The sequence below is a fragment of the Staurois parvus genome, unplaced genomic scaffold (assembly GCF_062004578.1).
Source record: "Staurois parvus isolate SC_StPar_1 unplaced genomic scaffold, SC_StPar_1.0 ptg000505l, whole genome shotgun sequence".
NCBI lineage: Eukaryota > Metazoa > Chordata > Amphibia > Anura > Ranidae > Staurois > Staurois parvus.
Genome location: NW_028318301.1, coordinates 1,571,833 through 1,598,471, shown reverse-complemented (window position 1 = coordinate 1,598,471; position 26,639 = coordinate 1,571,833). Strand labels below are relative to the sequence as shown.

General features: G+C 37.0%; 1 protein-coding gene across 2 annotated transcripts in view; it reads left to right on the top strand.

The window, feature by feature from the left end:
* Positions 1–788: 788 nt before the first annotated feature.
* The window catches only part of LOC149451927 (rho family-interacting cell polarization regulator 1-like), a 1,274,165-nt gene continuing 1,248,314 nt past the window's right edge, over positions 789–26,639 (top strand). For both annotated transcript variants that reach the window (XM_089689951.1, XM_089689952.1), the window contains exon 1: positions 789–896. In XM_089689951.1, coding sequence (XP_089546077.1) covers positions 878–896 — 19 coding nt within the window. In that variant the 5' untranslated portion in view covers positions 789–877. The remainder of the gene's footprint in view (positions 897–26,639) is intronic.

Genomic DNA, 26,639 nt, shown 5'->3' with positions numbered 1-26,639 from the left:
ACAGGATGTGCGAGCAAGCAGATATTCTGACAGGAAGCTTCAATGAACGGCTCCACAGCGCTGTGGTAGTTAATTGAAAACTACAAGCCAACAGTGGCTAAGGCTGTCTGGACTTGTAGTTCATTCATTCACAGAAGTCCGTGAATGAATGATGCAGCCAAGAGGGCGAAGCCCAGGATGGCCACGCTGTTTTCAAATTTGACATATGGTACGGGGAGAAGTCTCCCTTTACTGTCAGAGGAAGGGGGGTGGTGTGCGGCAATGCGGCTATGGGAGCTTGTTACATGTTCCATCCTAAAAATGTAACATGTTCCCAAAGGTGGTAAAACTATTACTTCATACAAACACCAGAATGAAGATACCAATTTACTCATTCAATCCTGTCAAATACCCTAAACAAAAAAAAATACATAAACATATCCTTTAAAAATAAAAGCTGTCCTCATTTTTAATGTGAAATTACTTCAAATAATTTTGTAATGTTTTTTTCTAGGTATCAGATGTAATTATTTCACATTTGATCAACACTTCCATTTCTGTCAAAGCATGTGCAAATATAGAAAGAGTAGGGAAATCTATATTATATACTTTCATACTCATACAGTGTTTATCACAACCCAGAAGAATGGATTCTGAATGTCATTGTTTTTGCCATTGTTTTTACCATTTAGGTGTGAATCATCAGAAGTTTGATGTCACATAGTTTGACAGGGGAAGGATAGGGAGGGGACTTGCCTGCCCTTTCCTGTGTTGAATTTTCTAGACCTGGTTCACAAACACATATTAAAGTCTGAAATAGGAAAGCATGTCAAGTCATACAGTACACTAAGAAAGATGATGGAATTACAAATACTGATTTTGCTTTGAATCCACAAGGATGAAGGGCATACTCAAAGGTAATCTTCAAATATATCTTCCTCAGATATCTATTTTCATTCCTTTCTAATTTTAATACACTCTATATATATGTGGAAATCAGAATTCACATAACATTATGGATACTGAAAGCAGACACCTTTGTCTTATTAGTCACACAAAGATGTAAAATTTTAAGGGGTGGATATTAGTCTGAAGTGATGTACAAATAGTAAAAATGGATTTTTCAAATCTATGCCATCATTACACTGCTGTCTGTGCTAGCTATGTCATACTAAATAATATTGCTCCATAAACCCACCTTGCAGTGTTACATATTTTACTATTGTATGTGTAACATTTGTAAGTTTGAATACATTGAAATGATGTTTAATTAAAATTGTTTAATGTTTAATTTTGTGCTTTTCATTTGTGATAGAAATGTTGTCCCATGTCTATAGCAGTTATTTAGAATGCTGGTATTAGTTGCATTAGCAATTAGACATGTCGTCAGACACTTTTATTTGAAAAATGATGTAACTTATGAGCACTTGCCTTTCAACAATACACCTTTTCTAGATGGAGATGCTTAAAGAATGTTAGACATCAAAATACAAAGACTAAAAGAATTGCTATGTAGTATGCAGTATACAGTATATTAGCTTGTTTCCGCTTTTATTATCTGTTAAAGTGGACCTATAAAAGTTTTACATGTTCTTCGCAAGCAGTAAAAAACTATTTCCACGTTTGCAGCCAAATTACGATAATATATAATTTATTTTTATTAAATATTTGTTATCTCATAGCATTAAATATTGAAAAATTGCTGCTTACAGCAAAGTTTCCTCAGTTGTACAGTGTTTAGGAGGGGCTAATGAGTTAATACTTACCAAAATTAACCCTGTCTGTACTGTACTGGCAAGTTGCATTATCAGTTGTAAATTATTTGAAAACTGACTGTCCTAACAAAGGGTTAAAAATCTAGAAGGTTGGCTTCCATTGCATTGTATGTTGTTGAGGTGAAACTGAGTGTGTCCTTCTTTGTCTGTGGACAAACTGACACTGAAATTCTTCAGAGTAGCTTGCAATCTTCCCAAAGGCCTGCTTCAAATAAGCTTTTAAAAAGGTAAGAGTTTTTTTAATATTATTTTTAGTTATGCTGTATGAATGGGAACACATAGATATATAGTGGCGTTTTCTCAAATGTGACTGCAAAAGTAGAACTCTTTTGTTGAATATTGTCAACTTGCACACAAATCTGTCTGCACTGTCAAATTTGCAGAGGTGATTGAGGGGTTGCTTTGAATTTTGCTCAATACTTTAATGTGTATGATCTGGGCAGAGGTTCACTTTAACTCTTCAGCTGAACAGCATTATTTTGTTTGCATATTTTTACAGAAAATTGGTCTTTCTTTGGCTGTCATTAATGTGCTTTCATGAATTGTGTGGATAGTCTCTCTCTGTAAATTTGTTACACATTTGCTTCAATTGTCATTCACAGTCCTCAGGATCAGAGCAGATAAGCAGGACCCTCAGGTTGTCTTTGAGATTTTCAGGGTGAGTGCTGTGGCATGTAAGCAACATTTATCTGTCATTAGGCCTGGTATATAAGTGTGGAGTTGTTCATCTCTAGCCAGCACTCTAATATCCAAGAAAGGAATATCGGTGTAGGATATCTTCAGATTAAAGATTATTCCTTTCACAAAAGAATTCAAGAAAGGAGCCCTATATCCCCTCAGTAGGGCCTGTCAAGATGACTCATCAATGAGCCTTGTTCACAATTTCACATTATAGTACTTGGACAGGAAAATGTGCATTTCCTATAGGTTTTAAGATACCCTTTACACTTATTTGGTTGTTTAGGGGTCCATTCACACCAGATGAGGTGGGGCTGTGCTTAACGGTTATTCCAGTGCAGTTCCACCTCATGACAAGGCAAAATGCCTTGTCTACTGTGTGCCAAATTCACACCACTGCATTGAGGTGCTGTGTGGGCATGGTGTGCTGAAAAAGAGTAGGGCAGGTACTATTTTTTTTTCCACACACCACAGAGCAGCCCGAGGCACCGCCTGAGAGCCAGTTGAGCTTAATTAAATGTTTGTGTGGCATTTCAATAAAGTTTGTTTAAAAAAAAAAAGGGAACAGTGCGGTACGGAGGTGTGATACCCGCTGGACTGCACCACACATCAGCCACTGCATTATAAAGCAGTTACTGGTGTGAATGGACCCTGAACGGAATATTGTTCTATACATATTTAATTTTTTTGAAGGTAGTATTGTAGTATTTTTCTAGATGGGATTAGGTCACTGTTGCATCACTGGGGGTGGGCATTTCATTCTGCATGTTCACTTACAGTTGTGTTCAAAATAATAGCAGTCAGACATCACTAACCTGATATTTCTACATGGCAAATAATTTACTAGCAGGTGTAGTAGAGTAATAGAAATCCAATAGACCCAACAGTCATGACATGCATGCTGCTGATTCTGTGTAATTGAATCACTAATTGAAAGGGGCATGTTCAAAATAATAGCAGTGTGGAGTTCTATTACTGAGGTCATTCATTCTTTGAAAAACAGGTGGCAATTATTGCCCTTATTTAAGGAAGGAAGGCAGCAAATGTTGTACATGCTGGTTACAGTGCATTTCTCTCTGAAATTCTGAGGAAAATGGGTCGTACCAGATATTGTTCAGAAGAACAGCGTACCTTGATTAAAAGTTGATTGGAGAGGAGAAAACATCTAAAGAAGTGCACAAAATGATAGGCTTCTCAGCCAAAATGATTGCAAATGCTTTAAAATGGCAACCAAAACCTGAAAGACGTGGAAGAAAGCGAAAAACTACCATTCGCATGGATAGAAGAATAGCCAAAATGGCAAGGACTCAGCCAACAATCAGCTCCAGGAATATCAAAGAAGGTCTAAAGTTACCTGTGAGTACTGTTACAATTAGAAGACGCCTATGTGAAGCCAAGCTATCTGCAAGAAGCCCCTGCAAAGTCCCACTGTTGAAAAAAAGATATGTGCTGAAGAGGTTACAATTTGCCAAAGAGCACATTGACTGGCCTAAAGAGAAATGGCGCAACATTTTGTCGACTGATGAAAGTAAGATTGTTCTTTTTGGGTCTAGTGGCCGGAGACAGTTTGTCAGACGACCCCCAAACACTGAATTCAAGCCACAGTACACTGTGAAGACAGTGAAGCATGGTTGCGCAAGCATCATGATATGGGGATGTTTCTCATACTACAGTGTTGGGCCTATTTATCGGATACCAGGGATCATGGATCAGTTTGAATACATCAGAATACTTGAAGAGGTCATGCTGCCTTATGCTGAAGAGGAAATGCCCTTGAAATGGGTGTTCCAACAAGACAACGACCCCAAACACACCAGTAAACGTGCAACATCTTAGTTCCAGACCAACAAGATTGACGTTATGGAGTGGCCAGCCCAATCCCCGGATCTTAATCCAATAGAAAACTTGTGGGGTGACATCAAAAATGCAGTTTCTGAGGCAAAACCAAGAAATAGAGAACTGTGGAATGTAGTCCAATCATCCTGGGCTGGAATACCTGTTCACAGGTGCCAGAAGTTGGTTGACTCCATGCAACACAGATGTACAGCAGTTCTCAGAAACAGTGCTTATACAACTAAATATTAATTAAGTGATTCAAAGGAAAGCAAAATCTTCAAACATTTTTCAGTTTATATAGTGAATGTTTGAGTTTGTAAAGAAGAATACAAACACTGCTATTTTTTTGAACAATCTAATATTCACTTTTCTTCATTTTTTTTAGAGGAACAACACAAATGTGATATATTTTTCCTCATGTTTTGATTTGGAATAGAATGTGTAGTGTTCCCAATGCATTTGTGTGTATGGAAATAAAATCTATTAGGATTTTGAGCTTTATTCACTTTTTTCAACACACTGCTATTATTTTGAACACAACTGTATGTGTGTATACACTCACTTTATTAGGTACACCTTGCTAGTACTGCGTTGGACCCCCTTTTGCCTTCAGAACTGTTTTAATTCTTTGTGGCATAGATTCAACAAGGTGTTGGAAATATTTCTGAGATTTTGGTCCATATTGACATGAGTTACTGTTTTCCCAGTCTCCTCTGACCTCTGAAATCAACAAGGCATTTTCATCCACACAACTGCCACTCACTGGATATTTCTCCTTTTCTGTGGACCCTAGAGATGGTTGTATGTGAAAATACCAGGAGATCAGCAGTCTTTAAAATACTTAGAGCAATCCATCTGGTACCAACAACCATGCCACATTCAAAGTCAGTTAAATCTCCTTTCATCCCCATTCTGATGCTCGGTTTGAACTTCAGCAAGCTGTCTTCACCATGCCTACATGTCTAAATGCATTGAGTTGCTGCCATGTGATTGGCTGATTAGCAATTTGTGTTACCAAACACTTGAACAGGTTTTCCTAATAAAGTGGCTAGTGAGTGTGTATATACTGTACACATGATTCATTGCATGGCAATTGCCTTGAAGAAGGGACCCTGTGAAGCCCATGAAGCTTATTTGACTAATATGACATTGCACTAATAGAAGAGAGTATAGGTTTGCAACAGAGTGCTGGTGACGTCTAATCATTTTACTATGATACACAGTGTAAATGGTACATGGTGCCATTCACTACTGTCGTCATGAGCACCCATCTATTACAAAGGTCAAACACTGAAAGAAGTTCTCACTCTTTGATTTATATATAGACTGTTACTAGGTAAAGTAAATGTGAACCCTTACCTAGGGGTGCCACCTCACCCCTTTAAAACTGAACACATGTTAATTACACAGGTTCAGAGGATAATTTAATACAGATAAGGCACTAAGTGAGTTTATATACCACCTTTACCTCTTCAATACCGGGCACTTTTACCCCCTTCCTGCCCAGGCCATTTTACAGGTTTAAGCGCTCTTACATTTTGAATGACAATTGCGCGGTCATACAACATTGTACCCAAACTAAAATTTTATAATTTTCTTCACACAACTAGAGCTTTCTTTTGGTGGTATTTAATCACCACTGGAGTTTTTATTTTTTGCTAAATTAACAAAAAAAGACTGAAATTTTGTTTCTGTTATAAAAGTTTGCAAATAAATAATTGCTCTTCATAAATTTAGGCCAAGATGTATTCTGCTACATGTCTTTGGTGAAAATATCCCAAATTAGGATGTATTTTTTAGTTTGTAGGAAAGTTATAGAGTTCACAAACTATGGGATATATCTGAATATTGATCAATCCTGAAGTACTGACAGCCAATCTAATTTCTTGAGGTCCAAGAATGTCAGAAAAGTACAGATATCCTCCAAATGACCCCTTTTTGCAAAGTAGACAGTCCGACGTACTTCATAAGAGGCATGGCGAGTTTTTTGAAGTTGTATTTTTTTTGTCATAATTTTTCGGAAAATGAAAAAATGTAAAAAATTATTTTCACAATTTTTTTTTAACATACTGTTACCAGTGCAGTACAGCGTCATCATATAACTGGCATGGCAGTGATCAGGGACACTGACTGGTGACAGTATGAAAAAAAATATATAATTTTTTTTTTTAATTATTTTTAAGTTTTAATTTTTTATTACATTTTTTTCTTTTTTTTAAGATTTTTTTTTTCATATGTAAAGAAAAAAAAAATACTGATCACTTCCCCAAAGTAGTACAATGTTACTATGGTAACATTGTACTACTTTGGTCATAGTGAAATATGAAAAAAAAAATCTTTGCTTATAGCAAAGAATTACTTTGCTATAAGCAAGCATTTACCTGAATGAAATTGATTCATTCAGGGTTTTTTTTTTTTTTTTTGTGCTTAGCTGTGATTTGGCCACGGCTAATCACATGACACAGCTGGGCTGTGATTGGCCCAGCTTGTGCATGTGATCGCTGTGACCATTTACAGCTAGACACACTAGTATACAATGGATGGCATGAATGAAGTCATCCATTGTATACAACTGTCATGTGACCTGCTGTGATTGGTCACAGCAGGTCACATGGTACCAGCAATGGGGCCGGTACTCAGATCTGTCATCGGCCGTGTCCGAGGTACACGGCCAATGACAGATCGCGGCTCTGCAGGCGTGCAAACTGCGCATGCCCAAAAGGACACCATGTGGCGTCCACCCGGAAAGGTGAGGGTTTTTGCAGGCCACCATTTGGCCATAGGCCAGGAGGGAAATGGTTAATCAACCACAGAACCTATGTAATTAATATGTGTTCGGCTTTAAAGGGATGAGGTGGCAACCCCACCCTTACCCCATAAAACAACCCATTCAGTTTAAAATGGAAATGCAAGGCAAAACATATATGTGTGTGTTGTCAGGGTCAGAGGGGAAAACAAAAAGTCTGTGGACCAATACAACTGCAATTCATTTTTTTTAGCAATGCCTATGTTGAGGGTTAGGTCCAAAAAAAATGTAAATTCAGAAACTGTAATGAGATTCCATGCAAATGGTTTGGCAAGGTTTGAATTTGGGTTGGTGGCGAAAAATTGTTGTGCATATAAAATGCTTTGATCCACAATCAATGCATACAGATCTTCTGTGAAAAACAGCTCCAAAAAAATCAAGGGGAGTAGTTAAATTTGCTATTTCCACCTGAATTCCGGGTTGGGCAGTGAATGGGGGAAGTATGGGTGCTGCAGAATTTGTGGGCTGCCAATGGAGATTTGCAAACACATCTGGAAGGATACTTGGGGCTCTTCTGGCCTGTGTTCGAATTCTTGGTTTTTGCAGGACAAAACTTGTGCTTGCCACCACACCAGCTTGTACTGCACTTATGGGACTCGCCATGTCACCAAGTCATACTGCAGTGCTGGTATTATTATTATTATACAGGATTTATACAGCACCAACAGTTTGCTAAGCGCTTTACAATATAACCGGAGACAATGCAGCAACAATACAGTTCAATACAAGAGGGTTAGGAGGGCCCTGCCCCTTGGAGCTTACAATCTAAGAGGTATGTGAAAGACCAGAATGTACTAGGCCACTAGTACTTGCCAGTTCACCAAAAGGTAGCGTGGTACTAGTACTGACACTCTGCTGCATATGAGAGTCATCAAAATTTACCGGCAAGTGCTAACAGAGATCAGGCCTGATTCTGCGAACACTGTGGTTTTGTGTGCAATGTATCAAGTGACAGTTACCTACTGACACTGCACTTGTTGGGGGAGAAGGGGAGGGCTAAAAGCAGGTGCTGGCAGGTACCGGGGCTGATCCCGCTAACGCTGCATTTTTGGGGATGCTATACTAATGTGAACGCTGGTATAGTGCTGATCTGATCAAAGATATTGATCCGTTCAGACACTATACTAGCAATGGAGGTTTATTGTGTATAAGTGTCTTCCTGGCAATCAAGGTGTTAAATGTGATGACTGGTGTACTGACGGGCAATCTGACGCTATCTGGGAGGGGCGTGAAAACCATGGGAGCATATATCACATATATATATGTGATTTTGCACACCTGTGCCGCCCTGTAGCAGTATTTATGCTATAGGGTGGTCAGGAAGCGGTTACATAAGCGGTTTGTGTTATGGAGCTGCGTCACTTTAACTGACAATTGCGCGGTCATGCGACGCTGCACCAAAATGAAATTTTACATCCTTTTTTCCCAGTGGCTTTCTTTTGGTGGTATTGGATCGCCTGTGTGTTTTTTATGTTTTGCTCTATAAAAAAAAGACAATTGTGAGAAAAAAAACTATATTTTGGACGTTTTGCTATAAAACATGTCCAGTAAAAAAAATTTTAAATTAAATTTCATGAGAAATTTATACCAAAATGTATTCTGCGACATGTCTTTGCTAAAAAAAATCCCAATACGTGTAAATTAATTGGTTTACGTGAAAGTTATAGCGTTTACAAATGGCGGGATATGTACTGAATTTTTTTTTATACTAATAATAGCAGCAATCAGCAACTTATGACGGCAATCAGTGACTTATGGCGGTGATCAGCGACTTATGGCGGGACTGCGGCGGACATTCTGACATGGGGGGAACTGACTTGGGGTCACTGACAGCCCCAGTGACACCAATACAGTGATCTATGAATTCTTATACTGTACCGTGCTCCAATATTATCAACCTTTTGTGATTAACCTTTTTTGGTTGTGTGAATTTCTTAATATACCACCTATAATCCAATCATTACTTACTTCTATGGTGCTTAAATATACAATTAACATAAATTAATTTATAAGTATGAATTAAAAAATTATATGTGATTATAACAAATATTAATAAAAAATTAATGAAAAATTGGAATGTCAATTCTATGTGAATAAAATAATAAAAAATTAATAAAACATTAAAAAAAAAAAAAAAAAAAAAAAAAAGGGAATGTCAATTATTTTCTTTACATTTGAGATGGTGTTGTTATTCAATTTAGTTAATGTGATAAGTCTGTGTTGGCAGCTTGAACCTCTCCCTCGTCTCCTCTCCTCAGCTCAGCTTTCTCAATTGTGCTTTCTTCACTGGCTGCTTTGTTTATTCCTCCATATACGGAACATGCAGAGAAGGGAAAAGAAACATAGTGTCTTATCAGGGATATAAGTGATTTATTGCTCTTTGATCTCCCACTCACATTGTGTAAATGTAAATAACGCTTTGCATACAATGTATCAAGATCCTGCTTCAGACAGCCTGGCTGATGTGTTTGCTTGCAGTAAATATACTCGCCATTCCTCTGTGGATGCGTGATAACGTCACCGCCCCTCCCCTATGCGTTACGCTACAGGGACTCCTCTGGGGGATGTGGATTTGCATTCCATCATTCACAGAGGCTATTTATATCCTGCCGGCTCCATTTTTGCTGTGATTTGTTAACTATTCGTTACCTCTCCATTACTTTGGAGTTCAGACTATATCTCAATATTATTCATTGTATATATACAAAGTGCGCATCATCATCCTTCGGCTGTATACTTAATGCTTACATCCACACCCCTCACAATCTGGATTACAATCTTATATTTGATCATCTTTCCACAAAGTTTTTTAATATCTAAAATTTAACTTAAATATAATATTTACCATACTTTATTAATTCAGACTTTTAATTCTTAAAAATATATATATACCCTACACTCAATTTAAATTTAATATGAAATAAATTTCAATAAATAAAATTACATATATCTGTATAAAAAATCAATAATAATGGAGAGTATAAAATTTATTAATAATTTACTATTTATTCAAAATAAACAAAATTAAAATATATAAAATAAAATAAAAATAAATATTATAATGAAATAATGCAAAAAAAAAAAAAAAAAAAATTGGAATTTATCAAATTAAAATAAAAGTAAAAGTAAAAAAAAAAAAATTAAAAAATAAATAAAAATAAAATATAAAAAATAAAAAATAAAATAAAAATTACAATAAAAATAAAAATAATAAAAAATAAAAAATAATAAATAATAAATAAAATAAAATAAAAATAAAAATTAAAAATGTTTATCTAAAATTCTTTAAGTTTAATATTATGCGGACTTAATAACTTAAATACTACTTTGAAATGCTTGTATATGCTATTATATGCTTTATCATTAATCCTTCTATTTTCCCCTTTATTATGTTCTGTATTTAATAATCGCTCAAGAAACAAGCTAAATCAAATTCCTTGTTTAATCCCAAAGGATGCAAGGAATTCATTAGATATATCCACTGGGATTCTTTCTTACTTATTTCTCTAATGAGATTATCTCCTCTCCAGTGTGCCTTATGCTTCTCTATTCCCCAAAATTCTAGGCCTTCTGTTTTTTGTTCATGGTATAGTTTGAAATGTAATGATACATTATGGTATTTATAACCTTTTGAAATGTTCCGAACATGCTCCTTTATTCTCTCTTTTAGCCTGCGTTTTGTTCTTCCTATATAAATTTTATTGCACGGACATTTCAATGCATATACTACCCCCTTGGTGTCACATGATATGAATTGTTTTATCTTAAATGTTTTACCACTTATCAAATTAGTGAAATGCATTCTTTTTCTGGGGTTATTTTTTGTTCTGATACAGCTATAACATCTTCCACACTTATAAAATCCAATTTCCTGAAAAAAAGTAAGTGTATTTTGTTTAGGTGGATTTAATACGTTCTTCACTATCTTGTCTCTGATATTGGGGGCTTTTTTATAAATAAATCTTGGATTTTCAGGGATACTATCTTTTAAATCTTTATCTAGCTTTAATATGTCCCAATGTTTATTTATTATTCTTTGCACATCTTTATATTGCTTATTGTACGGCATTATAATAGTCATAACATTGTCCATACTATTGTTATTCTGACTTTTTGTTAGTAATTTGTTTCTATCTAGTACTCCTACCCTTTCTCTTTCTTCTACTATATATTCTTTTTTGTACCCTTTATTAATAAATCTCTTTATAAGGATGTCACTCTGTTCCTGGTAATCAATATCATGTGTACAATTTCGTCTCAGTCTCATAAACTGCCCTCTGGGTATGTTCTTTATCCATGCTTTATGATGGCAACTATGGGTGGGTATATATGAATTTCTGTCTGTATTTTTAAAGTAATTTTTTGTAGAGATTTTTAATCCCTCTTTCACTAGCCATATATCCAAAAAATTAATGGTTTTATCGCTGCTATTCCAGCTAAGTGATATATTATGATTATTATTATTTAATTCCTTATAGAATTGCGCTAGTGACGTTTCATTACCTTTCCATACTAGAATTATGTCATCTATATATCTATAGTATGCTATGAGTTCTTGTTTGTGATTATTGAATATTGTATCCTCCTCCCATTGTGCCATATATAAATTTGCTATGCTGGGGGCAAAACGTGCCCCCATCGCTACTCCCTTGGTTTGCAGATAATACTTATTGTTATACCAGAAGAAGTTATGTTTGAGACAGAATATTAGGCACTTAATAAGGTATTTTTTCTGCTTTTTATTCAAATCAGAATACTTTTCTAATGCCCACTTTGCTGCTTCAATAGCCCCATCATGGTCTATATTTGTGTACAATGAGGTGACATCCGCTGTACTTAATATGCTATCATCAGTGAGCGTTAGATTTTGCATTAATTGAATTATATGCCTGGTATCTTTCAGGTATGCCTTCGTTTGTACCACTAATGGTTGTAAATATTGATCTATATATTCTCCCATCCTTGCCGTTAAAGAATCTATCCCATTTATTATAGGTCTAATTGGGGGATTCACAGGATTTTTATGGATCTTAGGTACTGAGTATATTACGGGTAGTTTGCATACTGTTGGTACTAAATACTTAGTTTCTTTTTCATTCAATATGTGCTTTTTATTACCATAATTTACTATCTTTATTAGCTCTTTTTTATACTCTTTATTTGGATTATTCTTAAGTTCTTGATATGTGCTCTCATCTTTTAACATATCCTCCATAGATTGTTCATAAAATGTTTTGGACAGTATGACTATACCTCCCCCCTTATCTGCCGGCCTAATAACTATGTTTTTTCTCTCCTTAAGGCTTTTAATTCCTCTCTCAAGGTTATAGTTGTATTTGTGCTTCTGTATGTTCAATTGTTCTAAATCTTTTGTTACTAATTTTTTGAATGTTGTTATGTATGTGTTATCGCTAGATTTGGGATTGAAAACCGATTTGTTTTTAAGATCGCTATGTTGATACTTTGATATTTTGGCCTCTTGATTATATTCTATCGGATTTTGAGCATAATATTTTTTAATGTTTAATTTTCTTATAAATTTCTGTAAGCTTATGTACATTTCAAATTTGTTCAATCCTTTATTAGGAGCATACTTCAAGCCCTGATCTAATGCGTATATTTCTTCTTGTTTTAAGGGTGTTCCACTTAGATTAAAGATGCCTTCCCCTTTTAATCTCTCCTTCTCTTTTTGTTTGTGTTTTCTTCCTCCTCTATTTCCCCTCTTTCTACAGTGTTTTGATTTGCTTCTGCTAGATTTTGATTCCACTCTAAAAAAGGGTTTGGTAAAGGCGTGTATGATTCCTCTGATTCTAATGGGGAATACCTATTTTGTGTAGGAACTTTGAATAATTGTGGTGTATTTCTTATCTGGTTATTATTTACATATTCTGATGTATATGTGTTTGTGTTGTCATTCCTGTATTCACTTCTGTAATTTGGCCCATAATTTCTACCTTGATTGTAATAATTTTGGCCTTGGTGGTAGTAATTTTGGTGCCCTCTGTGATTATAACCTCTATTTCTATTTCTGTAGTATGGTCTACCTCTTGGCTGTTGATATGGTGGTGGGCCTCTGTTTTGATAATAATATGGTGTTTGGCCCCTATAATCATTATTCGGATGTTGTGTATAACTCTTATTATTGTTATATTCTTCTCTCACCTGTTGTGATATGGGTGTTTTTTTTGATATTTGTGGTGGGACCATTTGCTCTTGTTGCTGCACCTGTATCTTTTTTGGTTGTATTTTAGGTGTATGTTGACGTGCTTCTTTGGTTGAATTGTTGGCAAAATTAATGGTTTTTTTATTTGTCAATTTATTATTCTTTTGATTCTTAGCTGGAGTACTGTCTGTCGATTTCAATCCTTCTGTCATATCTGGTTGTTGCCATTTATATATTTGTTTCAAATTGTATTCTTGCGTTACTTTTTGGTATTTTTTCTTTTTTCTATTCTGGATCTCCAAGTCTTTATTCTTCACATTTTTTCCTAATTCTGTCATGTATTTGTTAAAGTCTGGATGTTCTTTATGTGTTTCCACTTTCTCTTTATATTCCTTTAACATATTTTCTATCTTACGCATTTTTCTCTGCCTTCTTTTTATCAGGAATAATATCAGTTCCATACTCTTCTCACTAAAGAAGTTGAACTAATCTATCACATCATCTTCCTCTAACAACCCATCAGCTATGGGTATGTCCCATCTGAGTTTTTTAGGTATAATTTTTTCTTTCAAATATTTTTCTAAGGTTGTCATATCCCACCATACATTTAATTTCTTCTCCATAATATGTGTGATTTTCCTAAATAAATTGTGTATATTAATATCTATTTTCTCTTCTCCTTGAAAAACATTATCTATATCAATGTGTCTATTTTCTAAAAAATTGAAAACCTCCATTGTGTCTACAAACAAATATGTGAGATGTTGAATGCAATTTTAATAGAATAGTTATTTGTGAGCCACCAGGAGTTAACTTACTCTATTTGTAAATGTCATCCTTTTTACATGGTAGGGGGCGCATGCCCGCCCTGCTCGCGGCTGGTGATTACCCGCCGGGTCCCGGCAATTGCTGGCAAATACTGACACAGAGCACAGCTGCATTATTTTCAATGCAGTCCTGCTCCCTGCCAGTTTCCAGCACACTGTTCCGGAGACCAGAGCTTAGCTTTCCGGGACAGCATGTTCCTGTGAAAAACACCCCCCCGCCCACTAGTAAAACACTCCCCTCACACAGTTAACCCTTTGATTGCCTAAAAATGTTAACCCCCTTACTCCCCAGTGCCATTAGTACAGTGTCAGTGCGTTTTTTTTTTTTGCACTGATCACTGTATTGGTAGAATAGTTATTTGTGAGCCACCAGGAGTTAACTTACTCTATTATTAGTGTTAATTGTGTGCTTAAGTGAATATTTATTAAATATTGGATCGCCAGGCACTAATTACACCCTCTCTAGGTGTATGAAATTAAACTATGAATTCTTATACTGTACCGCGCTCCAATATTATCAACCTTTTGTGATTAACCTTTTTTGGTTGTGTGAATTTCTTAATATACCACCTATAATCCAATCATTACTTACTTCTATGGTGCTTAAATATACAATTAACATAAATTAATTTATAAATATGAATTAAAAAATTATATGTGATTATAACAAATATTAATAAAAAATTAATGAAAAATTGGAATGTCAATTCTATGTGAATAAAATAATAAAAAATTAATAAAACATTAAAAAAAAAAAAAAAAAGGGAATGTCAATTATTTTCTTTAAATTTGAGATGGTGTTGTTATTCAATTTAGTTAATGTGATAAGTCTGTGTTGGCAGCTTGAACCTCTCCCTCGTCTCCTCTCCTCTCTCCTCAGCTCAGCTCCTAATAAAGGATTGAACAAATTTGAAATGTACATAAGCTTACAGAAATTTATAAGAAAATTAAACATTAAAAAATATTATGCTCAAAATCCGATAGAATATAATCAAGAGGCCAAAATATCAAAGTATCAACATAGCGATCTTAAAAACAAATCGGTTTTCAATCCCAAATCTAGCGATAACACATACATAACAACATTCAAAAAATTAGTAACAAAAGATTTAGAACAATTGAACATACAGAAGCACAAATACAACTATAACCTTGAGAGAGGAATTAAAAGCCTTAAGGAGAGAAAAAACATAGTTATTAGGCCGGCAGATAAGGGGGGAGGTATAGTCATACTGTCCAAAACATTTTATGAACAATCTATGGAGGATATGTTAAAAGATGAGAGCACATATCAAGAACTTAAGAATAATCCAAATAAAGAGTATAAAAAAGAGCTAATAAAGATAGTAAATTATGGTAATAAAAAGCACATATTGAATGAAAAAGAAACGAAGTATTTAGTACCAACAAACTACCCGTAATATACTCAGTACCTAAGATCCATAAAAATCCCGTGAATCCCCCAATTAGACCTATAATAAATGGGATAGATTCTTTAACGGCAAGGATGGGAGAATATATAGATCAATATTTACAACCATTAGTGGTACAAACGAAGGCATACCTGAAAGATACCAGGCATATAATTCAATTAATGCAAAATCTAACGCTCACTGATGATAGCATATTAAGTACAGTGGATGTCACCTCATTGTACACAAATATAGACCATGATGGGGCTATTGAAGCAGCAAAGTGGGCATTAGAAAAGTATTCTGATTTGAATAAAAAGCAGAAAAAATACCTTATTAAGTGCCTAATATTCTGTCTCAAACATAACTTCTTCTGGTATAACAATAAGTATTATCTGCAAACCAAGGGAGTAGCGATGGGGGCACGTTTTGCCCCCAGCATAGCAAATTTATATATGGCACAATGGGAGGAGGATACAATATTCAATAATCACAAACAAGAACTCATAGCATACTATAGATATATAGATGACATAATTCTAGTATGGAAAGGTAATGAAACGTCACTAGCGCAATTCTATAAGGAATTAAATAATAATAATCATAATATATCACTTAGCTGGAATAGCAGCGATAAAACCATTAATTTTTTGGATATATGGCTAGTGAAAGAGGGATTAAAAATCTCTACAAAAAATTACTTTAAAAATACAGACAGAAATTCATATATACCCACCCATAGTTGCCATCATAAAGCATGGATAAAGAACATACCCAGAGGGCAGTTTATGAGACTGAGACGAAATTGTACACATGATATTGATTACCAGGAACAGAGTGACATCCTTATAAAGAGATTTATTAATAAAGGGTACAAAAAAGAATATATAGTAGAAGAAAGAGAAAGGGTAGGAGTACTAGATAGAAACAAATTACTAACAAAAAGTCAGAATAACAATAGTATGGACAATGTTATGACTATTATAATGCCGTACAATAAGCAATATAAAGATGTGCAAAGAATAATAAATAAACATTGGGACATATTAAAGCTAGATAAAGATTTAAAAGATAGTATCCCTGAAAATCCAAGATTTATTTATAAAAAAGCTTAAAGAATTTTAGATAAACATTTTTAATTTTTATTTTTATTTTATTTTATTTATTATTTATTATTTTTTATTTTTTATTTTTATTTTTATTTTTATTGTAATTTTTATTTAATTTTTGATTTTTTATATTTTATTTTTATTTATTTTTTATTTTTTTTATTTTTTTATTTTTTAATTTTACTTTTATTTTAATTTGATAAATTCCAATTTTTTTTTTTTTTGCATTATTTCATTATAATATTTATTTTTATTTTATTTTATTTTATATATTTTAATTTTGTTTATTTTGAATAAATAGTAAATTTTTAATAAATTTTATACTCTCCATTATTATTGATTTTTTATACAGATATATGTAATTTTATTTATTGAAATTTATTTCATATTAAATTTAAATTGAGTGTAGGGTATATATATATTTTTAAGAATTAAAAGTCTGAATTAATAAAGTATGGTAAATATTATATTTAAGTTAAATTTTAGATATTAAAAAACTTTGTGGAAAGATGATCAAATATAAGATTGTAATCCAGATTGTGAGGGGTGTGGATGTAAGCATTAAGTATACAGCCGAAGGATGATGATGCGCACTTTGTATATATACAATGAATAATATTGAGATATAGTCTGAACTCCAAAGTAATGGAGAGGTAACGAATAGTTAACAAATCACAGCAAAAATGGAGCCGGCAGGATATAAATAGCCTCTGTGAATGATGGAATGCAAATCCACATCCCCCAGAGGAGTCCCTGTAGCATAACGCATAGGGGAGGGACGGTGACGTTATCACGCATCCACAGAGGAATGGCGAGTATATTTACTGCAAGCAAACACATCAGCCAGGCTGTCTGAAGCACGATCTTGATACATTGTATGCAAAGCGTTATTTACATTTACACAATGTGAGTGGGAGATCAAAGAGCAATAAATCACTTATATCCCGGATAAGACACTATGTTTCTTTTCCCTTCTCTGCATGTTCCGTATATGGAGGAATAAACAAAGCAGCCAGTGAAGAAAGCACAATTGAGAAAGCTGAGCTGAGGAGAGGAGACGAGGGAGAGGTTCAAGCTGCCAACACAGACTTATCACATTAACTAAATTGAATAACAACACCATCTCAAATTTAAAGAAAATAATTGACATTCCCTTTTTTTTTTTTTTTTTTTTTTTAATGTTTTATTAATTTTTTATTATTTTATTCACATAGAATTGACATTCCAATTTTTCATTAATTTTTTATTAATATTTGTTATAATCACATATAATTTTTTAATTCATATTTATAAATTAATTTATGTTAATTGTATATTTAAGCACCATAGAAGTAAGTAATGATTGGATTATAGGTGGTATATTAAGAAATTCACACAACCAAAAAAGGTTAATCACAAAAGGTTGATAATATTGGAGCGCGGTACAGTATAAGAATTCATAGTTTAATTTCATACACCTAGAGAGGGTGTAATTAGTGCCTGGCGATCCAATATTTAATAAATATTCACTTAAGCACACAATTAACACTAATAATAGAGTAAGTTAACTCCTGGTGGCTCACAAATAACTATTCTACCAATACAGTGATCAGTGCAAAAAAAAAAACGCACTGACACTGTACTAATGGCACTGGGGAGTAAGGGGGTTAACATTTTTAGGCAATCAAAGGGTTAACTGTGTGAGGGGAGTGTTTTACTAGTGGGCGGGGGGGTGTTTTTCACAGGAACATGCTGTCCCGGAAAGCTAAGCTCTGGTCTCCGGAACAGTGTGCTGGAAACTGGCAGGGAGCAGGACTGCATTGAAAATAATGCAGCTGTGCTCTGTGTCAGTATTTGCCAGCAATTGCCGGGACCCGGCGGGTAATCACCAGCCGCGAGCAGGGCGGGCATGCGCCCCCTACCATGTAAAAAGGATGACATTTACAAATCTGATCCTGCCTACAGGGGGCGATTTGCCGCAGTAAATGTACTGTGGGCGGTCCCCTACTGGTTAAGAGACCATGGGGTTGTCACTGAGATGAGAGAGGCATGCAGATTACATGATGCGTTTCAAAGGCATAGCTTCCTTTCTCAGATGTGAAAAGGGGATGTCAAAGGGGAAAACAGGCTCTTGTCAGACAATTCTGGAAACATAGTCCACTTTATTTGTAAGCAAACAGAAACAACAGGCTTTGTATTCAGATTCAGCTCAAACAAGAGAGGAACAGCTTCTCATCAGTACAAAATATAGTCCTTGTACATAAGTCCCACCATGCTCAGCTCCAGCACATATGGTATTCAATGTTCAAGCCAGTAACTCTCAGACAATCAAGTCTTTTCAGTCTGTATGCAGGTCTCCTCTCTGTAGACAGCAGAACTAACAGCAGCCACACTCTCTATCCTGCGGATCAAGCAGGGCTAAAAGGAGGAAGTATGTACCTTCTACAATTAACCCCCTCCTGACCCTGACTCAGGCTGATTCTCTACAATGTATGTATATAAAAGATTATAAATTCCATTTTTTTATTCTGTAAGTGATCACATAACTTCTATTCTTGGCTGCATAAGGGCCATGTTGTTATCACATATCAACCACTCCCCGTTCTTGCTGAGGCAGCAGCAGATAGTGAACACATGCCATGGTTGTGATGCTTTGCTTCACAGCTCTGGCAGGAATTTTACCCCATTTCACACTTGGCGGGCGATACTGCTAAGTGCGAACCATTAAAGTGAATGGGGCCGTGTGGCAGCCACCTCACAACCGCGTATAACACATGTGGTTGTCCGGTATAATTAGGGGGGTTAAAACAGGGCTTCTCCTCAATATAACACCTCCTCACAGCTTGTCTATTGCTGTCTGAAGTGTGATCTAAATACAAATAAAAAAATACAAATGTAAAGCAAGTCTATACAAGGCCTAAGGGGATGAGTGGTTGGGGGTGGGGATGGAAACTGCAGTGGGTGTGTCAGCAGGAGGCAGAGATACAGCAGAACACTGATATTCCCAGTGAAGAGCTGTGTAGAGGGGGCATGTCAACACAAATCTTGGCAATTGGAGGACAAGCAAGTTGTGCTCCCAGCACAGCCAGAAAATGGCCCACGCTATGAAGGATGTTCTAAGTGTGCAAAAGCAGCAAATAAACAATTATGTGCATATCTAATATAGTCCAAATTGTGAATAAAACAGTGTGCTCTTCACAGTTGTGCTCACAGTAAATTGAGGTTATACTCTTTCCATCCCTCCTTATCGCTGTGCATGGACACAATTATAGATGAATTCTCACAAGCATTTAGTGACCCATAGATATCATTGGGTCAAAGAAAGCACAATGTAATATTGCAAATGGCTGCAAGATGTCACTCACCTTCATGGAAGACTGCTAGAAATAACTCCTCCATTCCTAAGTATTTTACTCCTAATTTGCACAACCAGCATAAAAGGGAAACAAAAATCCACTACATAGCGTAGTAAATCAATGTATTAAAAACATAAATCTATTCATAATGCTAGGTCTCATAAGAGTGGTTGGTATCCATCACATCAGGATTACCCCACTTACGGTTTCTGCTTGGACATGTTACGCCCTTCTCATTTTTGACAATACAAACGGTGTGTTGCCACGGTATCTAACCCATATGTGAATTTATATGCGTCCGGACGTATATTTATTTTTATTTTTTGTCTAATCTGTTTTGTCTATTCATGGTTTCTGTAAATGTACTGAATTTATAATGATTGATGTTTGCATCCACGCTGGTGTTTTATTTATATTGAATAATAAAACTGTCGGTTTTATGATACTTAGTATTAAAACTCATTTTCTGCGATACCTATTCCCAGTAAATATTTGTCATCAATAGTAACCATTTTTGCCTACTCTTTGGGCAATTCTGTTTTTGCTGTGGTAGTGTCAGCAGGATCTGGAGCTGGGAGCAGTTCTGTATTTAGTTTGCAACAAGCTAGGCTAATTTTTAGAGGGGCCTAGCCCTACGAGTCCCTAGCCCTTAAGGGGCTTTTGCTACTGATCTTCTAAGACTGACAGCTTTCAAGGAAAAGAACAGTCCAGGATCTGTTTCTGTATAAATGTTTCCCTGTGCATTCATTCAGTCAGTCAATGTGGGCATCCCATAATCCCTATTCAAGTTATTTCCCCTAATAAAATAACAAAAAACAAGCTCATGGACTGTTCATTGACTATGGGTGCAAGTGAGGAAAATACATGTTGCCAGGCTATGCAGAGCTTAGGGGGACCTAGAAACGGTGGCCCTCACGAGGGTAGAGCTACTCACCTTTGACTTACAATGCGCATGAACATCACAGATATTATATCTATACAGTATGTGGGCATATTATCAGTGATGTTTATGTGCATTATGATTCTGTAGCTTACGTTTGAGTATGTATTTTAGATCTCAAATTTTTGCTTGTTCTAACAAAATTGAGATTTTAATAGAGATATCTCTTTGAGGCATTTGAAAATACCCTGGACACCTAAAAAGTCCCCTATCACTGTTTTTGCAGTGGTAAACCCAAAACATTAAAATCGCTTAGTGGTGTTGTTTTGCTTCTGCAGGTATTAGTTTCCTTATTTCTCATCTGTTCATCCTCCACAGTAAGAGATTTCCTGGATGATAAACACTTTCTTAAGGTGTTTATAGCCGTATTAGTGCATTTGCGACAGAAACAATTGAGTACTCTCCGTAATACTTTTTTTATTTGCACTAACAAACAATTGATGCTTGAGGTGATAGTCATAAAACTTTTGGATAATGAGTGAGGAATCCCATGTCCAAATTCAGGCCGTTATATCGTGTGTCAAATAGAATTATCATTCTTAGTTCAAAAGTTTTTATTTCCTGAATGGATTTGAAATTTCCTTTAAGAACTAAAATATTTAGGTCTCCCAAAGTGTGGTCTGGTTGTGCGAAATGGTGTCCCACAGGTGTGCAAAAGTCATCTTCTTTATGTTCCTTGATGGTATGTCTGTGTGTATTCATCCTTGTTTGCAACTTCTGTCCTGTTTTAGTGTGTCTCTCCATTTTTCAGCAATGTCACCCTAAGTAGCTTGTTCCTGCTTCACAATATCTGCAGCCCGTCTGAGCCTGTCACACCAGCACCAAACCGCGGGTTGGCACAATCACATGCCCCATCCTGAGACCTGCCCAATTACTGCAAACCTTGATTCACCAAAAGAGCCGCTTGATCAGCTGCTGGGAACCAGGAGCCAGAGGAGGTAGAGGGAGGGATCTGTGTGCCGCAATTTATGTCTGTTACCTGCCCCTCCCAGCAGCATGTTTTGGTGCCATCTGCATGAAGTTCACTGCAAGCAGCTGAGCTGTCCGTGACAGCCCTTCATTTCTGGGAGTCCTCGGGACAACTGTCCAAAAGAAAAAACCTCATACAGATGGGTGCCAGTCTAGGGAGGGCGCCTGTAGGCACATAATCTGGCCTGTTAACAACAGCATAATCAGCTGAGCATTGAAAAAAAGAATGCCACCTTGTAGTGAGTGTTTCATTTTGTAGTATAACCAGTCCTGCAATTGGGTGAGGGGCAGAGCCATATCCATGCATGTATACTGTCATGCTTGTTTCAAGAGACATTTTTACATACAATTGCTACACACACTTAATGCCCCCTTACATGCATTTCAAAGCATCTGGATACTCAGTTGCTTCAAGTGGAGAGGTACTGTTACAATGTTTGAATGGTTTCTATAGAGCAAGTTAGCCAGGCCTTGCATTAGACATGTGTAATTCATTTCAGTTCGAATCTAGATTCGGACAAATTTTTGATTATTCAGGGATTTAGGTATATCTGGATTTCTGAATAACAGTAGTAATGAATTTTGTTAAAATTCGTTTCATTTATTCGTTTTCTAACAAATTAAAATTTTTCAGAACGTTTCAAATTGAAATCTGTCAAAAACTTATCGACTGATCTGAATTCTGTGTGAAGAATAGTTGGTTGCTAAGGAGAGGGCTGGGAAGCCGGCCACTACAACCGATGACTCCTTAGCTGTCAGTGGTTTCCCCACTGACAGCTGAATGTAAAACAAAATTGGTGACAATGAAAAAATAAGGAAACAGATGGCCTTTCCGATCTGGTGGGGATTTTAAGGGGAACTCCATGCCAAAATGATAAAAAAAATGTGTGGGTTCCCCCCAAAAATGTAAACAAAATAATGTCAGTTTAAAAAACAAAATAAAAACAGCATGGGGGTTCCCCACAATCCTTACCAGGCCCTTTGGATCTGAATTTTAAGGTGAAACCCATGCTAACAAAAAAGAAAAAAAAAGAGAAAAAAAACAGGTGGGGGCCTCCCTCCCCTCAAAATGCATACCAGATCCTTATCTTTGCATGCAGTCCTGCAGGTCAGGAAAGGAGGGGGGCTGAGCTTGCAACCCCCCTCCTGAACCATAGCAGGCCACATGCCCTCAACATATGGGGAGGTGCTTTTGGGGTGGGGGCAAGAGCCTCTTCCCCACAACCCTGCGCTGTGTTTGAGGGGGTCTGTGGGCAGGGGGCAATTCAGAATTTAACCAAAGGCCTCAACTATGTTTCTGTTCCCAGTAAGCAAAGGAAAGCTATTAAAGAGTTATGCTAGCTCACGTTGAGCTCTTAATGACAAGGGGTTAATTCTAGGCCACAGTAGCAAATGGCAACAATGAAAAGTGTCTCTCTTGATGGATGTAAACCAATTGCAGATGAAACAGTGGTGTGGCATGGCCCACAGAGGGCGGACACTGCAGTAGGCTCTGACGACTGAATTATGCTGGAGATATGTTTGCTAATAGGCCGGGTGAACTAGGCCTCAACTTGTCAACAATGTCAGTAACTAGATAGAGGATGGCTGATTCGATAGAATGTTAGTGACAACTTAATTGGCTGGAGATTGGGACTCTCTCACCTGATCTGTGGCATCATCCCAGTCACTGGTGCTCTCACTGTAGATGGGGGCCAGCGGTCCTGCAGTTTCTCCTGCAGAGTTCATCAGTGACTGCAGCACCTCAGGTCACCGGCCAACAGGGTAGTTCTCTAGATTCTTTGGCAATATCAGCGGTTGGCTATTCCTCACTCTTTCTCACTCTGCGGCCTGGTCTAGTATTCCAGTGTGCCGCACAGCTTTCTGCTCACACCTTTCTTCCAGCTCTCTCCCAGCTCACTTCCTGCCCCTGTTCCCTGGCTTCTACGTTTTGTATGCCTCCCCCACAAGCCAGTTCATCTGGGAAATGTAGTCCCCTAATTCACTGTCTTCTAACAAAGTAATGCGGTTCAGCCTACAAAGTCCACAAAGCTTTTCACCACAGTTGCAGAACACTGCCACCATATGAGTTGCAGGACACTGCCACCTTGTGTCTTCTTTAACATCCTGCAGTCTGAATAATAGCAGGGTGTTACATTTATTTCTTGCAGGGCGTGGAGGCAGCAGCATTCATCGTGATTGACGTAATTTACTTCGGGGGGACATTTATTTTTTAATACAGGATCTGTCAAAAACTGGTATTGTGTTTTTTCTCACTTTTTTGATGAATGAGTAGGGGTACTATGTACCCCATACTTATTCACATGGGGGGGTGGGATCTGGGGGCCCCCTTGTTAACCGCCTCCCACCCGTCATATAAAGGTATGACGTGAGGGCGGCGGTTTTCTTATTCTGGGAGGACATCATATGACGTCCTCCCACTCTTGCAAGAAAAAATAATAATCTTAACATCCCTGACGGTATTCCCGAGTGTAGTTCGGAGTAACATTTCAGTACCAAGCGCAGTAACCCCAAGCTACACTCGGGCTTACCATGCAGCGTTGCTCAGGGAGTCCCTGCTGCGCTTACCTTGTCCTTCGCTCCCGCGATGCGTCCCCTGCAGCGTCCCGGCTGATGCCGGCATCCGGCCCCTGTGACATCGGGACGTACAGTGGCCGTAACCGGCGGCAAATTAAAAAATTTTAAAAAATGTCATTTTTTTGTAAACGAATATTACATAGTAAAACATTGCTGTTTCAAACCATTTCACATACATTTTGTCCCTACTGCTTTGTCCTGTGCCCTGCCTGCATTTTGACTGTTCTTTCTGCCTGGAAACGTAGAAAAGTCCATGGCGTCCAAAAAGCGTCCCTTTAGGTCAAAAGCAGTTTTAGACCAGCTAGAAAACAGCGATAGTAAATCAGAACCACTTGCAGAATTGAGTGATAATGATTTGTGGGGAAATTCGTCATCAGACACTGAAAACGATTCTGCGACTTTGCTCAGCGATGTGCAAACTTGGTGCTATATTTCAAATTTCAGTGTTTTTGGTTTGATTATATTATTGAATTAAATTTATTATTATATTATTATTTTTATGATTATTTATTAAATTATAATTTATAATTTCGTGTTTCAAGTTTTACCATATCTGGAATGTTTACTAGACTCTTGTTCGGACAGATTTCAGTGAGTTATTCCTAAAAATTATAGTCTACAATAAAAAAAATACATATTTCCATGCAAAATAATGGTACCGCTTTCAGCACCAAAAATCTGAAATAATCATACCGCCAGGGAGGTTAAGCGAGCGCTGCAAAGCATAAAGCAGCTGAAACACCAAGGCAACCAAAAACCTCTCAATAAATAATAATGTAAAAGATGGGTGCAGCACTAAAAATCATATGTACAAATTGCTGAATATGGACAATATTGCATAAGGTGCAGATCATAACAGATATATAAAAATACAATAACTAAAGTGCATAAATAGGAACCACAGTCAGTGGATAAAGTGATGTGAGTGTCCAATATTATTGAACGTGAGGATCATAAGATCTCCAAGAAGTGATCAAATTCTTTATCCGGAGTGATAGGTAGGGTGACCAATATGGAGTAAATTGCACACTCACCAGATGCGCAAATTAATCACGCATTTGAGATAAACTGTCTCATCAGGTCAGCCATAGCATCCACTCTAGAAGGTAGTCAGATTCCAGCTCCCTTCCGGGTCCTCCAACTGGTAACAGCAACGCCAAGTCTCCTCTAGGATGGGCTTCTGCGAATGGTGAGGCTCACAGGGAGCCCAAAAAAGGATGCCACATAGTGTAATACTGTTTACCAGAGGAATGCTTATTCCCAAATAAGGGTGCAGTGATAGAAAAAACAAAACAACTGACCATGTATCCAAATGATGGCCGCCAGCGGCGGCGGGATGTCAGGGTGCTGTAGCTCCTCCCACTCTTAACTGCGCATGTGTGTCCTTGGGGGCATGCGGTGCGACGATCGGCGGCGTGCTGTGTCCCTGGGACACAGCGGATCACCGATCACTGTAAAGAGCCGATGACGTTGGCTCTGTCATGTGATCAGCTGTGTCCGATTATCGGCAGACCTCTCCTCCCACTGACAGCTCATGAGGAGAGGAGAGCCGGTAATCGGCATTACTCAGTGTGGACATATCACTGTGATGATCAATGCCCTGATGATCAGTGTAGCCCCATCAGTGTTACCTGTCAGTGCCCATCAATGACACATATCAGTGCTTAGCAGTGCACATTAATGCCACATATCAGAGCTGCCTATCAGTGCCAGCTATCAGTGCCCAATATACTGTAAGTGTTGCATTTCAGTGCTCATCAGTGATGCCTGTCAATGCCCATCAGTGCCTCCTCGTCAGTGCCCATCACTGTAGCCTCATTAGTGTACATCAGTGAAGGAGAAAAATTACTTATTTACAAAATTTTATAACAAACTAACAAAAAACTTTTTTTTTTCAAAATTTTCAGTCTTTTTTAGTTTGTTTAGCAAAAAATAAAAACCCCAGTGGTGATTAAATACCACCAAAAGAAAGCTCTATATGTCTCAAAAAAATTATAAATTTTTTTTTGGGTACAGTGTTGCATGACCGCGCAATTGTCATTCAAAATGTGACAGTGCTGAAAGCTGAAAATTCGCCTGGGTAGGAAGGGGGTAAAAGTGCCCGGTAGACAAGTGGTTAAAAGGAGGCTTTCAGATTCTGATAAGCCCCCCCGCCCGCAGACCCCCACAACCACCACCTAGGGTTGTAGGGAAGAGACCCTTGGCCCCATCAACATGGGGACAAGTTGCTTTG